The sequence below is a fragment of the Sporisorium graminicola genome, chromosome SGRAM_19, assembly GCF_005498985.1.
Source record: "Sporisorium graminicola strain CBS 10092 chromosome SGRAM_19, whole genome shotgun sequence".
Lineage (NCBI taxonomy): Eukaryota > Fungi > Basidiomycota > Ustilaginomycetes > Ustilaginales > Ustilaginaceae > Sporisorium > Sporisorium graminicola.
In genome coordinates, this window is record NC_043728.1 from 308,443 (window position 1) to 320,933 (window position 12,491).

The 12,491-nt window shown below is 56.8% G+C and overlaps 4 protein-coding genes across 4 annotated transcripts; 3 read left to right on the forward strand and 1 right to left on the reverse strand.

Moving 5' to 3' along the window:
- Positions 1 to 504: 504 nt before the first annotated feature.
- On the forward strand, positions 505 to 2,250 carry EX895_003070 (uncharacterized protein; the record flags this gene model as incomplete). The annotated part of the gene is made up of 1 exon (XM_029883668.1): positions 505 to 2,250. One exon carries the CDS (start codon positions 505 to 507, stop codon positions 2,248 to 2,250), a length of 1,746 nt encoding a protein of 581 aa, XP_029739959.1.
- Positions 2,251 to 2,412: 162 nt separating this feature from the next.
- EX895_003071 (uncharacterized protein) lies at positions 2,413 to 5,722 on the reverse strand (the record flags this gene model as incomplete). The annotated part of the gene is made up of 2 exons (XM_029883669.1): positions 2,413 to 3,349; positions 3,549 to 5,722. 2 exons carry the CDS (start codon positions 5,720 to 5,722, stop codon positions 2,413 to 2,415), a joined length of 3,111 nt encoding a protein of 1,036 aa, XP_029739960.1.
- A 2,576-nt stretch (positions 5,723 to 8,298) lies between these two features.
- EX895_003072 (uncharacterized protein) lies at positions 8,299 to 10,896 on the forward strand (the record flags this gene model as incomplete). The annotated part of the gene is made up of 1 exon (XM_029883670.1): positions 8,299 to 10,896. The coding sequence occupies one exon, from the start codon at positions 8,299 to 8,301 to the stop codon at positions 10,894 to 10,896; it is 2,598 nt and encodes an 865-aa protein (XP_029739961.1).
- A 566-nt stretch (positions 10,897 to 11,462) lies between these two features.
- Positions 11,463 to 12,404, forward strand: EX895_003073 (uncharacterized protein; the record flags this gene model as incomplete). Its single annotated transcript, XM_029883671.1, has 1 exon — positions 11,463 to 12,404. The coding sequence occupies one exon, from the start codon at positions 11,463 to 11,465 to the stop codon at positions 12,402 to 12,404; it is 942 nt and encodes a 313-aa protein (XP_029739962.1).
- Positions 12,405 to 12,491: the final 87 nt, after the last annotated feature.

Genomic DNA, 12,491 nt, shown 5'->3' on the forward strand with positions numbered 1-12,491 from the left:
AGTAAAGTGGAGGAAAAGATCGCCAACCGCCGCTCATGGCTTGCAGCTGTCAACAGATAGACGGACTGCATCGGCGAAATTCCGCAAATGACGTCCTCGCAGTGCGCTTTGCTAAGATTCAAGGCTCCATTCACGCTCTCCGCATCTTGTGGCGCTTGGCGACTTACGAAAGCTTCTTCATCGGTCCAGCCGAGAATGATTCGTACACCCCGCCAGGGTCCTTGCTGCCTTGCTGCCTTTTGAGCTTCTGGCGGCTTGCTCCGTCATGGTGGAACAACACCTTGCTGCTGCCCTGGTTTAGGGCAGAGTCTGCTCTACGTCGTCCTCACCGAGATGACTAAACCCTTCTCTCTGCCGCTCCTCATTCCTTGATCGTGCTGCCTTTTGTCTCCTCCTCATCCAACAACACCATCAATCCTGCAGCCTTGTTCGATCCGCACGACAAGTATCGCACAAAATCCACCCCTCAGCACGGTCGTCCAGCACGATCCTTCGACCAGGGCCATGTCATCCACCTCGAAAGGCAACGGCAGCGACAGCCATGCCAGCCACAAGAAACGTGTCATCGTGGTCGGAGCTGGTGCTTCGGGCATGTCGGCATGCCATGCCTTCGCACGCTCGCCTCACGAGTTCGACGTGACCCTTTATGACAAGCAGTGCTCCCTCGGCGGCTCTGCCACCTCGTACCAGCTCCCCGACCCGGCCAAGTACAAGTCCCAGTACATCAACGACGGCGTACAAGGCGCCTCCCCTGTCTTTTACAACACGTTCAAAGTATTCGAGCATGTGCTTGGCTTCAAAGCGCAAGAGGTGGGCATGCAGATCTCGTTCGGCAAGGGCAAGGAGTCGTTCTGGAGCAACGTCTTCCCTTCAGAACTCGTCGAGAAGTACGCCAAGGATATCAAAAAGTTTGGCACCACGCTCAAGACCATCAAGCGCTTCGAGGTGCTGTTTGCCGTCATCCCTGTGCACAGGATGCTCAAGATGTTTGGATTCTCGGACGAGTTTGGCGAGCGCATGGTGTACCCGCTTGTCGCGCTCTTTTTCGGTACGGGCAACGACACCAAGCACATTTCGTCGGCGATCCTGGAGCGTGTCTTTCTCGATCCGAGCATGCGACTCTTTGAGTTCTCCGAAGACAGCCTGCTCGCCAGTGTGCCCACCATGATGGCTTTCCCCGAACTTGCGCGCGTCTATGCAGCTTGGGAGGACGAGGTGACCAAGAACGGCAACGTCCGCGTCGAGACCAGCCGCGAAGTCATCGAGATTCAGCGGAACACCAAAGAAGCCCGAAAGCGTGGAGGCAACATCCTCATCACTTCTCGTCGCGTCGACAAGGATGGCAAGCCGCTCACCACGGGAGATGAAGAGGAGCGCGTCGAGGTGTTTGACGAGCTCATCCTCGCATGCGACGCCGACACGTCACTCAAGATCCTCTCGAAGAGCGCGACGTGGAAGGAGCGCAAGATCCTCGGCTCGATAGTGTATCGCTGGGACATCACCACCACGCACAACGACTACGACTACATGTGCAAGCACTACCAGATGACGTATGACTCCCAGTACAACGCCAAGAATCGCGACGATAAGGAGACCATGGAGTCGTTCGAATTCGCCGAGAAGAACTGGAAGCCGCTCTACCTCATCAAGATGTACGAGGACGATCCTTCGCTCATCGAGATGTCGTTCGACTTGACGAATTACCAGCCGCAGTTCTCGGGTTCTGGGCCCACAGGTCCCCAGGATAAGGGCGCACGCTCGCCCGCATCTGCCCCGCCACGCGAGCGTCAAGGCCCCCGCGGCAAACAGGGCGATAGCCAAGAAAAGGAACTCTCGCAACTGCCTTCGTCCAACCCCGAGGATCTCAAGGATCCACCGGTGGAAGACCACGTGTTCCAGACCATCTTCCTCAACAAGGAGCTCTCGCAGAAGTGGACACGCGATGAGATCACAAAGGACAAAGTCATCCTCGAAAAGTGGTGGAAGCAGCAATCGCATCGTTGGACGCACTATGCCTATGTGGTGCCCTGGCTATGGCTCATCAATGGTGCTAACCACACCAACTACTGCGGAGGGTGGACGCTCGTCAACATGCAAGAAGTAGCGATTGTTTCAGGGTACGCTGCGGCGGTGGCGATCGGGGCCAAGTATCCGTTTGAAGAGGATAAGGAGTGTGCGAGGTTGTTCCATCTGTATAATGCGCTCGCGCATTTGAGCTTCAAGAACGCCAAGAAGGCGCTCATGGGTTAGGGTGACGAGGCGTAGATACCACGTTCTCCAGTTCTCGTTCGATTTCAATACATGCATACCCCGGAATCCAGATAATCTGAATTGTTGACCGACATCGATGGTTTGTACCGTGTGCCGCCATGGAGACCTTCCTCTTGAGTCTCGAACGAGGAGCTCGCGTGGCTATTCGTCCTTGCCACCCTTGCCCTGTGTCGGGAGCAGGTCATCCAACAACGGTCGAACACCGAACCACCCCAGCAACAGCATCACCAGCATCGGCAATGCCATGCTCAGCGCGGTCGCTGGTACGCCTCCTACGTACAGCCGTTCGAGCGTGAGATGGATTGGCGCCGTGGCTACGTCTCTCTCATACCCCTCGTCTACCGAAGCGAGTAAACCAAACACCGTTTCAGCTAGCTGGAACCATGGTGCAAACGCTGACGAGGACTGCGAGAGGTCTGTTGCAGGTGGGATGGGTACCCCCGTCTCCTCGACCACCAGATGAAGGAAGAGCTTAGGGCATGGAAAGTGCGGAGCGCTTCCACCATCGGGGTTGACATTGATCGTGTCGCTGGCCAGAATCTCCGCCGGCTCCACCGAGTCTTGCGGTTGCGAGAAAACCACCGTGTCCTCCGTTTTTCCTGGATTGGACGGTGCGCCCGTCTCACGCGGCACGACTGACGAAACCACCACATGGTTTGGCAGACTCGCCCTCGTCTGCGTCATGCTCGCCGTATTCCTCTCATCCACGATCTGCTTCGTTTCCACCAGCTCGGCCTTCCACTCAACCCCTCCGCGCTGCAACACCTCCTCCGGACCCAACAGCTGCATGCGTACGTCCAACGCCAGATGCGCCGAGACCGACGCCCGTATGGTAAACCTTTTCGTGAGAAACCACGCCAGGCTGTCGATCCGTTGTCGAACCCACCGATCACGCGGGTTAAGCTCAGAGTAGAGGCTGGCCTGGCGTGGAACAGGTAGCGTAAACAATCCGCCGTCGGACAAGTCGAGGACGAGCCAGGCACCTGTTTTCGAGTCGTTTAGCTGGTTTGCGGAGTCGTACAGAGCGTCGGGTACCACGCTAAAGATCGAGGGTGAGGTTGTTGGACGTAGCACCGGCCTGCAGAAGTGTCAGAGAGAGTGATGGAGAGTTGGTCGTGTCAGTCTACAACGTCCTTGCTCTCACTTTACGAGGCGCTATCAGCACGGCTGCGATAGAGTAAAGGATGATCCGATGTATTGCGATAGCGCTGATGGTGAATATGTTACAGTGGCCGAGAAAGGACGCGGCTGAACAAGTGGAATCGTCTGGCACTCACCAATTAGACGAGAGCTGATCCGCAGCCTTAGCTGCCAAGTGGCCGTATTCATCGGCACGACAAAGCAGCGGGCCAAAGGTGTGAATCTCGGTGTTGCCCTCGACTCCAGGGGCCGTCACGGCTAGCAGCGCGGTGAACAGGGCAAAGAAACGCAGCATTTTGCCCCTCGGCTTTGTCTGACCGGCTGCTTTGTTGTTGCTAGGGTCCTTGATGGTTGCAATGACCGGCGACGTCGAGAGCGGCTCAAAATCGCTTTGGAAGCGACGTGCTTTGGGCCAAACCTGCTCGTGCTGTTGCTGACCTGCCTTCGAAGACCGCTTGAGAGTAGTTGAAAAAGGTCGGGTGAGTGCAGAGACGACGTTCCAAACTTTTTCGAGAATCAAAGCGGCGAGGTTAACCCAGGCGTAGAAAATCATGGGGATCAGACCCATCATGAGGTTTCCTACCACGCCTCGGCGACGGATGGTGTCGTAGATCTCAGTCTCGACGATGCGCTTGGCATCTGGGTGTCGGTACGGACCGAGCAGGCGGTAGAAGGTGGGGAAGGCGGCGCCAAAACAGTAAATCAACGTCACTTTCAGACCATACGTCCAAAGCAGCTGACCCAGAGGTGGAGCAGTGCCCATGTCGCGGGCCAGTGTGGATACGTAGGAAGAGTAATCGACGCCGTACTTGATCCTGGCGTTCTCCTTGACCAAGAGATAGTAGTACGGCGTCGAGAGTGGTGCGGGAATGCGGTTGCGGAGGACGAGCGTCCACATTTGTGCCTGCATCTCGGCGATGGGGGGGATGGCGCCAACACCAGGACGCACAAAGCCTATGAAAGCTACAGTGGGATCCTCTGGGTCGAAGACGTCTCTGCAACGAACGGTGGCAGGGACGGGATATTCTTTCGACAAGAAGTCGAATTGCTGCGTATAGCCCGTAGCGTAGACGACCACATCCGGCTTGACGGTGCGATTGCGCATGCGGAGGTCCTCCTTGCGACCGTTGCGAACGAACTCGACCTTTCCATCCTCGTGTACGCGTGCTGGGAAGGGAGCCAGATCGATCGACACCTCTTCCGGTTTGACCGAGGGTGGATCGAGGTAGCTGGTGATGCGTTCCAGAAAGCGGGGGCGGCTCTTCCAGCCCCGGTTGATGTAGGGCATGGCTTTGCTGCTCTTGTTGAGGAAGGTGTAAGCTCGACCCAGACGATGCGGATCTAGTTCGCCAACCCACTGATTGCAGCCTGCTTGTGTACCGGTGAGAACCCAAAGCAAACGCTTGATGACAAAGTCGGAAACAAACCAGCGCACATGCGCAGCAGCGACCCAAGGGTGGACATAAGCGGTTTCGAAGAGGTTCGTAATGAGTCCGTCGATGGGCAGGTTGCCGTCGAATACGTTGCCAAAGACGACGAAGTCGGCGAGAACAGCTGGAAAGAGGAGGAATCCGGATCTTGTGCAGAGGATGACCTCCTTGGCACCCGCCTTGACCGCCTCATAGGCCATGTCCATGCCGGTCTCGCCGGTGCCTAGCACCATGACACGCTTGCCGCGGTAGAGACAGCGATCCTTGAACTGGGACGAGTGGAGGGTGACGATTTCAGAGGCATTGGCGGCGTGTTGGACGGGTTCGGGGATGCGGGAAGCTACGGTCTCGGCTGAGCCCATCGGATCTGTGACCACCTGGTCGCCATCGATAGTTGGAGGCAGCCCCGGGATCTGAGGCAGCGCTGGTGTTACATGGAGACCTGAACAGACACACAGGTGGGTGAAGAGCTCGGAGCGATCGGGAGCATCCTTGTTCTGCGGTTCCAACGAGCGGAAGCGCAAGAGGTGGCCACCTTCAACCTTGACCGATTTGATCACACTGGTCCTGAAACGGAAGTCACACCTTTGCCTGAGCTTGAAGTGCGTAGCATAGTCGTCGAGATACTGAACGTATTCGTCAAGGGTGAGATGGTCCTTGTGTTCGAGCGGAAGACGAAAGTCGGAGAAAGAGGTGAGTTGCTTGGACGAGACGAGTGTCGCGTTCGAGTAGGAGCGATATCGGAAGGTTCCGCCAATATCTGCCTCGGTCTCAAAGATGGTGATGGCAGGTGTGAACTCTGCATCGGCTCCCGCAGCTTCGAGCAACGTCTTCGCCGTGACAAGGGCGCTCGGGCCTGCTCCGATGATGGCGACCTTCATTATAGCGTCTCGACCGGAGCTGAAAGGGTCCAAGAAGCGGAGATGCCGAAGAAGCGGTCAGGACGAAGCGACGGACACGGCTAGCTAAGTAGCATGTGTCGGTGAAAGGAGATCACAACGAAGGCGCGTGCCAGTCAACGAAGAAGTCTATGAGAGAAAGAGGAAGAGAAAGAGAGAGAGGGATCAAAGCGTTGGAGGCGCGGTCAGGGTCCAAACGAGACAGACACCACTTGAGCGATCTGTGCGTGCAGCAGCCCTCGCCAAAAATAATTCTTACACGAGCAGACGGCAGGGGCGGAGAGAAAGAGGGGAACCGGGGAAGCGCGCCTGCCTGTACTGTGGGAAAAAAGAATTGCAGAACCTAGGATTCCCGCGTGGTCCTCCACCGCTGTACTGACATGGGCGACACCGTGCTTTAACTTCGCAGGTCTGACGGCATGCAGTGCTTTCACCGTTCTATGGCCGCAGATGGCGAGATGGAGTCGACGATAGAGCTCATGTCATTGCAAAGAGACGTTGGGTTCGTTCAGTCGTCGTCAGGATGATGCTAGTGCATGAGACAGCAACCAAAGAGGAGTCGCGGTGGGTAGAGCTGGTGGATTTGCATCTGTGAAGAAGACCAGTGCAGCTGCTCAAGTACAATTGATATTTTAACAGTACGTCGGAAGCATTTTCCCGGACTGTCTTTTGGAGGAAGCAACTGAGGTCAGAAGCGAGAGCAGGAGCAGCCAACCAAATTGGCAGGCGAGAGGTGAGCATTGCGACAGAGCTCAGGCGGAATTTAGTTGCGACGAGCCGGCGGGAGGAGAATCGAGCTTTGCAGATAACAGAGGGGGAAGTCTTCTGACAGCAGCTACTGTTACGGCGCTCTGCCCACTGTTATTGCAAGCTGTTCGGCGAGAAAGCCCAAGCAAGGTAAGCAGCAAGTTTCAACGAGAGCTCCGACCGCTTTTCCGCGGCTCGCATATCGACTAAAAAAACGAGCACCTGCGAGGCTCCCTCTCTTATGGCTTGTTGCATTCGAATACACTCCCTTCACCCCTCGGTGTAAAGCTTTCTCCTGCGAAATCAAGAGTTGACCGCATAGCATCCGACCGATCCCAAGAGGCATGAACTTCGAATCCTCGAGACCAAGTGTCTGCCAAAGCAACGCTTCCTTTCCGAACAATCTTTCGAATCAGGTGCTTTTCTGGCAGCTTCCCCCGCACTGCACAGCTGAAGCACAGCAGAAGCCAAGGAAGGGCTCGCTCTCCTATTGATTTCAAAAGGAAATGAATTTTGCGTGAATTTCAGTTTTCATGGCAAGCGCCCTAACAAGCACTCTGGGGTTTGAGCGGCACCAATGGACCGCGGCGCCAGTATCTTTTGATGATGAGTCCCGAGCACGCACGACGAGGCTCTAGACCAGTCTTTCCAATTGCTGCTAAAAATTCGTCTAGGCGCAGTGGCAAGCTGCTGTGCCGTGCTCTGCTCCTGTGCTGCAGTCAGTGTCGTCGTTGTGGCGGCATTTCGGTGCGTTGGCTGTATATAGCGACGCTTCTGCCTGCTGCCGCCGCTTTTCTTTTGAGTTTGCCCTGCCGCTCCGCTGCATCTCGATTTCGGCCAAAGTCGTTCCGCGCTGTGCAACGCGGTTCTGCGACGCTCTCTCGCACCGCCGTCTCTCTCGCCCTGCTCTCTGCCTGCGTCCCTCTCCTGCCCATTATATCGTAGACCGCACACTTCCTCGTGGCTCTCTGTCTCTCTGTCTCTTCTCGCCTTGTACAAATCGAGTCTTTGTGCTTTTCCCTTTACCTCTATTCTCAACACTCATCTCATCATCATCACGACCACCAACCTGCTTCGTAGCCGGTCGAACGCATCACGGCATCAACCCCCTTTGCGATACCCTTTTGTTGTTCTTGACGCACAGCAACACGCATCTCCTCGGCACCTCACACATCACTCTGGCCTGCACTTTCGATCTCTTTTCTCTCTCAAGTCGCTTTCTTCATTTCCTCTCAACCACTTTCTGCATTCCCGCTTCGACAAGCATCATTGGCCCTTCTACAACCGCGTTGGAATCTGTATCTAGGCGCAGCCTCGTTCGTCGAGCTCTTCACCCAGCCATCGTTCCCGACGCACCCCTCCCTCGCAGCAGCTCTCGATTTCGACAAAGCTCGACCTTTTAATTGCCGTTGCATTTATCTTGAGCGCAGCTGCATCTCCGCAGCAAGCCCCACCAACCTCGCTGCTTTTCATCTCAGCCTACCGCCTCGTTCACTCATCTTGGACCTGCTCACCGGCCACCAGCGCTTGACAATCGCCGGTCGCCCGTCCTACTCGGAACTCCGCCTCATCGACTCGCCGCCTGCCCTCATTTGCTTGTATTTGCTGCGTTCCCTTAGCCACCCATGACTACTCCTGCCTTTGTGTCATTGGCCTAGTCTCGGTACCACCCTCGCCACATCTTGCGGCTCTTGTGACCACGCCTCTTCCTTACCATGCGTCGGAACACTCCCCGACCTGGAGCGGACGTGGGCACATCACGCCGTCCAAATAACTTCATATGTGTCCTGTCTCAGCACAAGGATCGTTCAATGGCGACCTCGCAATGCCCATTTGGCAGCTCACCACGCTCCTGTAACGACGCTCTGCGCAGACGCCGTCGTCGCCGACCTGCGCTTCTCTCTGCCTTTGCTGCCCAAGCAGCCATCCTTGTCTCTTCTATACTCGTATCGTCGCCTGCCATGATTGCACTTGTAGGCGCAACACCGATCTCAAGCGACGACGGCCCCTCCTATCCTGCTTCCACCTACCCATCCAGCTTTGCCGCCAATCAAAGGGCAGGCCAGCAGCTTCTTGGCAGTCATTATTACTCCTCCGAGGCGCAATCGGCAGATTCGACGCTCGACTCACACGTACAATACACTCCAGCACAGCCACCACCATCATCATCACGGCAGGCCACGTTACCATCGCGGAACAATCACGCAGCTGCATCCATAGACGATGTTGATGATGATCTCCCCCATCATTTGCACGATCCACCGGCATTACATTGGCAGCACGCTCGTCGGTACGATGACGACTCCACCGCCTCTGGCGATCTCGACGTGTCCACCATGACCCAGGACCTCGAGCTCAACGCGGATCCTTCGCCCGTCTTATCGGAGGCGATCAAACGCGCCACCCAAAGTGCGCACCGCTACTCGTTGCCATCGTCATACCCCTCCACCATTGCATCATCCTGGAGCAGACCCGAGCGCAGCGTATGGTTCCAGCAGAAAGCCATCATCATCACCTCCATTTTCCTCGCCATCTTCATCGTTCTCTTCATTGGAGCCGCAGTCTTTTTGCGCGAGAGAAAGTTTGACGATGAGCTCGCTGATCTTGACGATGAAGAGGCACTCCAACGCATCGAAGAGCGAATGACCATGGGCCGCTTCTCTGAACCTGTCGAGAAGGGATCGGATAGCCCCGGAGGTGGTGGCAAATTTAAGCGACGCCTCCGCCTCGGTAGGAAGCGGTCCGAAAAGGATGGCAGCAACCCGGACTCGTCCGATCCGTCGTCGGCGTCGTCGAGCGCCGTCAAACGCAAGCGCCATCTCGTATCGCGCTGGACCAGAGGCAGCCTTCGTGACAGCAACGACACAATGCGTGCCGTCAGTGACACCGCCTCCATCCGATCCGGCCGTTCTGCCCGTCGCGCCGCCCTCGGCGATCCTCGGACCCCGCAAGAGTCGGTTGAGATCACCTACGACAGTGAAGGCGCTGAAGTACCGCGCACTCATCGTGAATCAACTGGTGCCAGTTCTGGCAGTACTGGCGACGATGTCAATCGCCCACGCTCTCCACCACCGCCACATCCAGACGATACAGGCAGGCCACAAGAATCATCATCTGAAGTCAGATCCTCGTCGAACACTGATGCGCAACGCAATCGTGCTTCGGACTCGGATGCCAGTGTACGGTCACCCAGACGAGTCCTGCTCGACGACAGCGACTTCCATGCGGCTGATGCAGCCGAGACGCAGCACAACGACATGCGACACATGCCTCCTGCCTACATCCCCTCTGGCTCCGGCGGCCACTCCCAGTCGACATACGATGGCGCGGTTGTTGCTGAAGCCATTGCACGCGGCGATGCCAAGCATGGCGTTCCCCCTCCCGAAGAGCGCGACCCAACCGTGTCGCACGAAGTGATCACTGCCGCTCTATCCCGAGCGCCTGCAAGATCCAGCGATGCATACGAGTCACCGACGGGCCCTGTAGCGGCACATATTGCAACAGATGACAAGGCAGTGCTCGGTGCTTTGTCTGCAGCCGCAAGCATGCCGTCGGCGCCCGCCGTTGATAGAGAGCTCTCGGCTCCCGCGTACGGTGCTGGAGAGGGATCGGCGGCTGGTGGGTCGTCTAATATTGCTGGTGCGCCCGGTGCTGTGTCTGCAGGCCCGTCAGCGCCTGATCTCGAAGTGGACGGTGACGGTTTCGAAGTTGCGCCAGCGGCTGAGATTGCTTCGGGATCGACATTAGAAACGGCGTTTGCAGATGAGAAGGGAGCGAGCAAGGGCAAGGGCAAGCAGATCCAAAGCGGGAGCGTGCTGCCTGCACCACCCACAGCCGTCGAGACTGCCTTTTCTCCCTTTGATCAACCCTACCGCTCTTCCGGGCCGCCTGGAACCAACCCCGCCACATCACCTCCTTCTGGGCGAGTCTCGCCGCCGCTCGGACGCAAAGCGACGTCTGACGCGCCTTCTGGGCCCAAGTCGCTGCGAAAGAGCGAGAAACAGAAGGAAGCCGAGCAGGAACAGCACCTTGCCCAGCTGGTGGCATCGCGACCCGACGGTATGGATGTGCCGCAGTACGAGAGGCTGGATGGCGATGCTGTGCACGGGCCGTCTGCGCCTCCGCTGCTTGCTGAAGCTGATGAGGAGGAGCATCGTGCAGCAGTGGAGGAGGTGACCGGACGTGATCACGGCGTCGCCGATCACCTTCCTGCTTACGAGCAGAGACGAAGTTCTACTGTTACCGCGGTGTCGGCAGCAGCAGCAGCAGCAGCAACAACAACAACACCAGAGTCCGAAGTCGGTCGACTCGGCCGTGCGATGGAAGGGAACCAGTCCAGCGCGTCAGCTCCTCCGGCGCCTACGGCTCCTTTTGCACCATCGGCACCACCACCGACTGACACAGAATAGCCTTTGCTTTGTTTGGTGTCGCTATCTTCTCTTCCCTTTTCCATCATCTCGCTTTGACCTTCTCTTTTGTATTATCTGTATAACAAGCTTTTTTCCGTGACTTCTGACCTTGCTTGCAGATGCGAGTGTGATGTGTGTCTGCAATGAGCACCAGTTTGGTGGTTGTCAGGGTGTTGTTGGAGCGTGGAGCTTTCAGCTTTTGCTTTTTTTTTTCGGGAATCACGCGGTGCCAAGTTGCATGTGTGGAGGAGGTCTTTAACAAACACGGCGACATCAGCACTTTTTCTTGCTTCTTTCGCTCCTACCACTCACGTATACCTTTATCCGCGTTGAAAGGTCGAGGTTCGAACACTGGCCACGAGGTCCGTCGGGATTGATGGTCTAACCATAGCGTTCAGTGTCGAAGATCAAAGTGCAGGATCCAATTGGTCGCACAAGGGGAACGAGTTCAACCGCACTGTCTTTGACGCTTGCTTCGACAGCGCTAGTCCAGGAACTCGGTGGACGGCTATATCACATCGCCAACTCCTTGTTCCTGGTACCCTTCCTCGCATAGCTGGCTCGGGATGAAGGAAGCATTCTCGATGCCCCTGCAGGGCTGGGATGCCGTGCGGATCCTGTCTCAGATCGCGTCGTTTCAAACCATCCACTATCTCATCCTCGCCACGCTCCTCCCGCCCTTCCTCGCGATCTTCGCCGAAACGTCATCGCTCATGTTCGAGGGCGGTCCCACACAGGTCGGAATGATCTTTGACTGGAGACAGATTGCCGGACGACCGACGTACGACTGGTCCGCACCCAAACACCTCGGCGAAGCTGCGTGGACCGAGGACGGCCTCGAGTCGGACGCAGCGGGAGCAGGGGAAGTCAACATCGATCCTGCCGTACTCGTCAATTGGAATCTCGACAACGTTTGGCTCGACATGCCTATCTCCGGCACCGGCGGCGGCACAGACTCCCCACAAGACAAAGTCCTCGACCACGAACACATCCTCCGTTTCAAACACCACCGCAACGGCACCACGCTCTCCACCTCTCCCTCGATCGAACAAGCAGCGCAGAATGTAGAAGAAGCCTTGGAACATTGGGAATGGGACCACACGCGCGACACTGCCCGCTCCTTGACCGTGATCGCAACCTGGCTGCTCACTATTCCCCTCGACATCTTCCTGCTCGTCTACCTTGTCCGACGCCCAACACACATGCTCGACCACGCCCTCACATTCCACCTCGTCAACCTCGTCATCTGCAGCTACTACTCGGGCGCGATCCCCACCGGTCTCAAGTGGTGGCTGACCATGCTGATCCATGCTGGCGTGATGGTGGTGTGGAGCGAACAATTGGCGATCAAGAGGGAGATGGGCAGAGGCGTGGGGTACAGCTTGGTTGGAGGCGCAGGGGATGAGGAATCAGCAGAAGCAATGGCGGGGAAGGGTGGTGCGAGAAGTGTGGTGTTTGACTCAGAACACGAGGCAAGAGCCGAGAGGATCGAGATGCGGCCGTTGTGATTCAATCTTCTCTTCGCTTCGCCAGCAGTAATGTCAGAGACTCAATTGACGGTTCGCTCTTCTGCTTGTCATTCCTGCGAGTTTGAG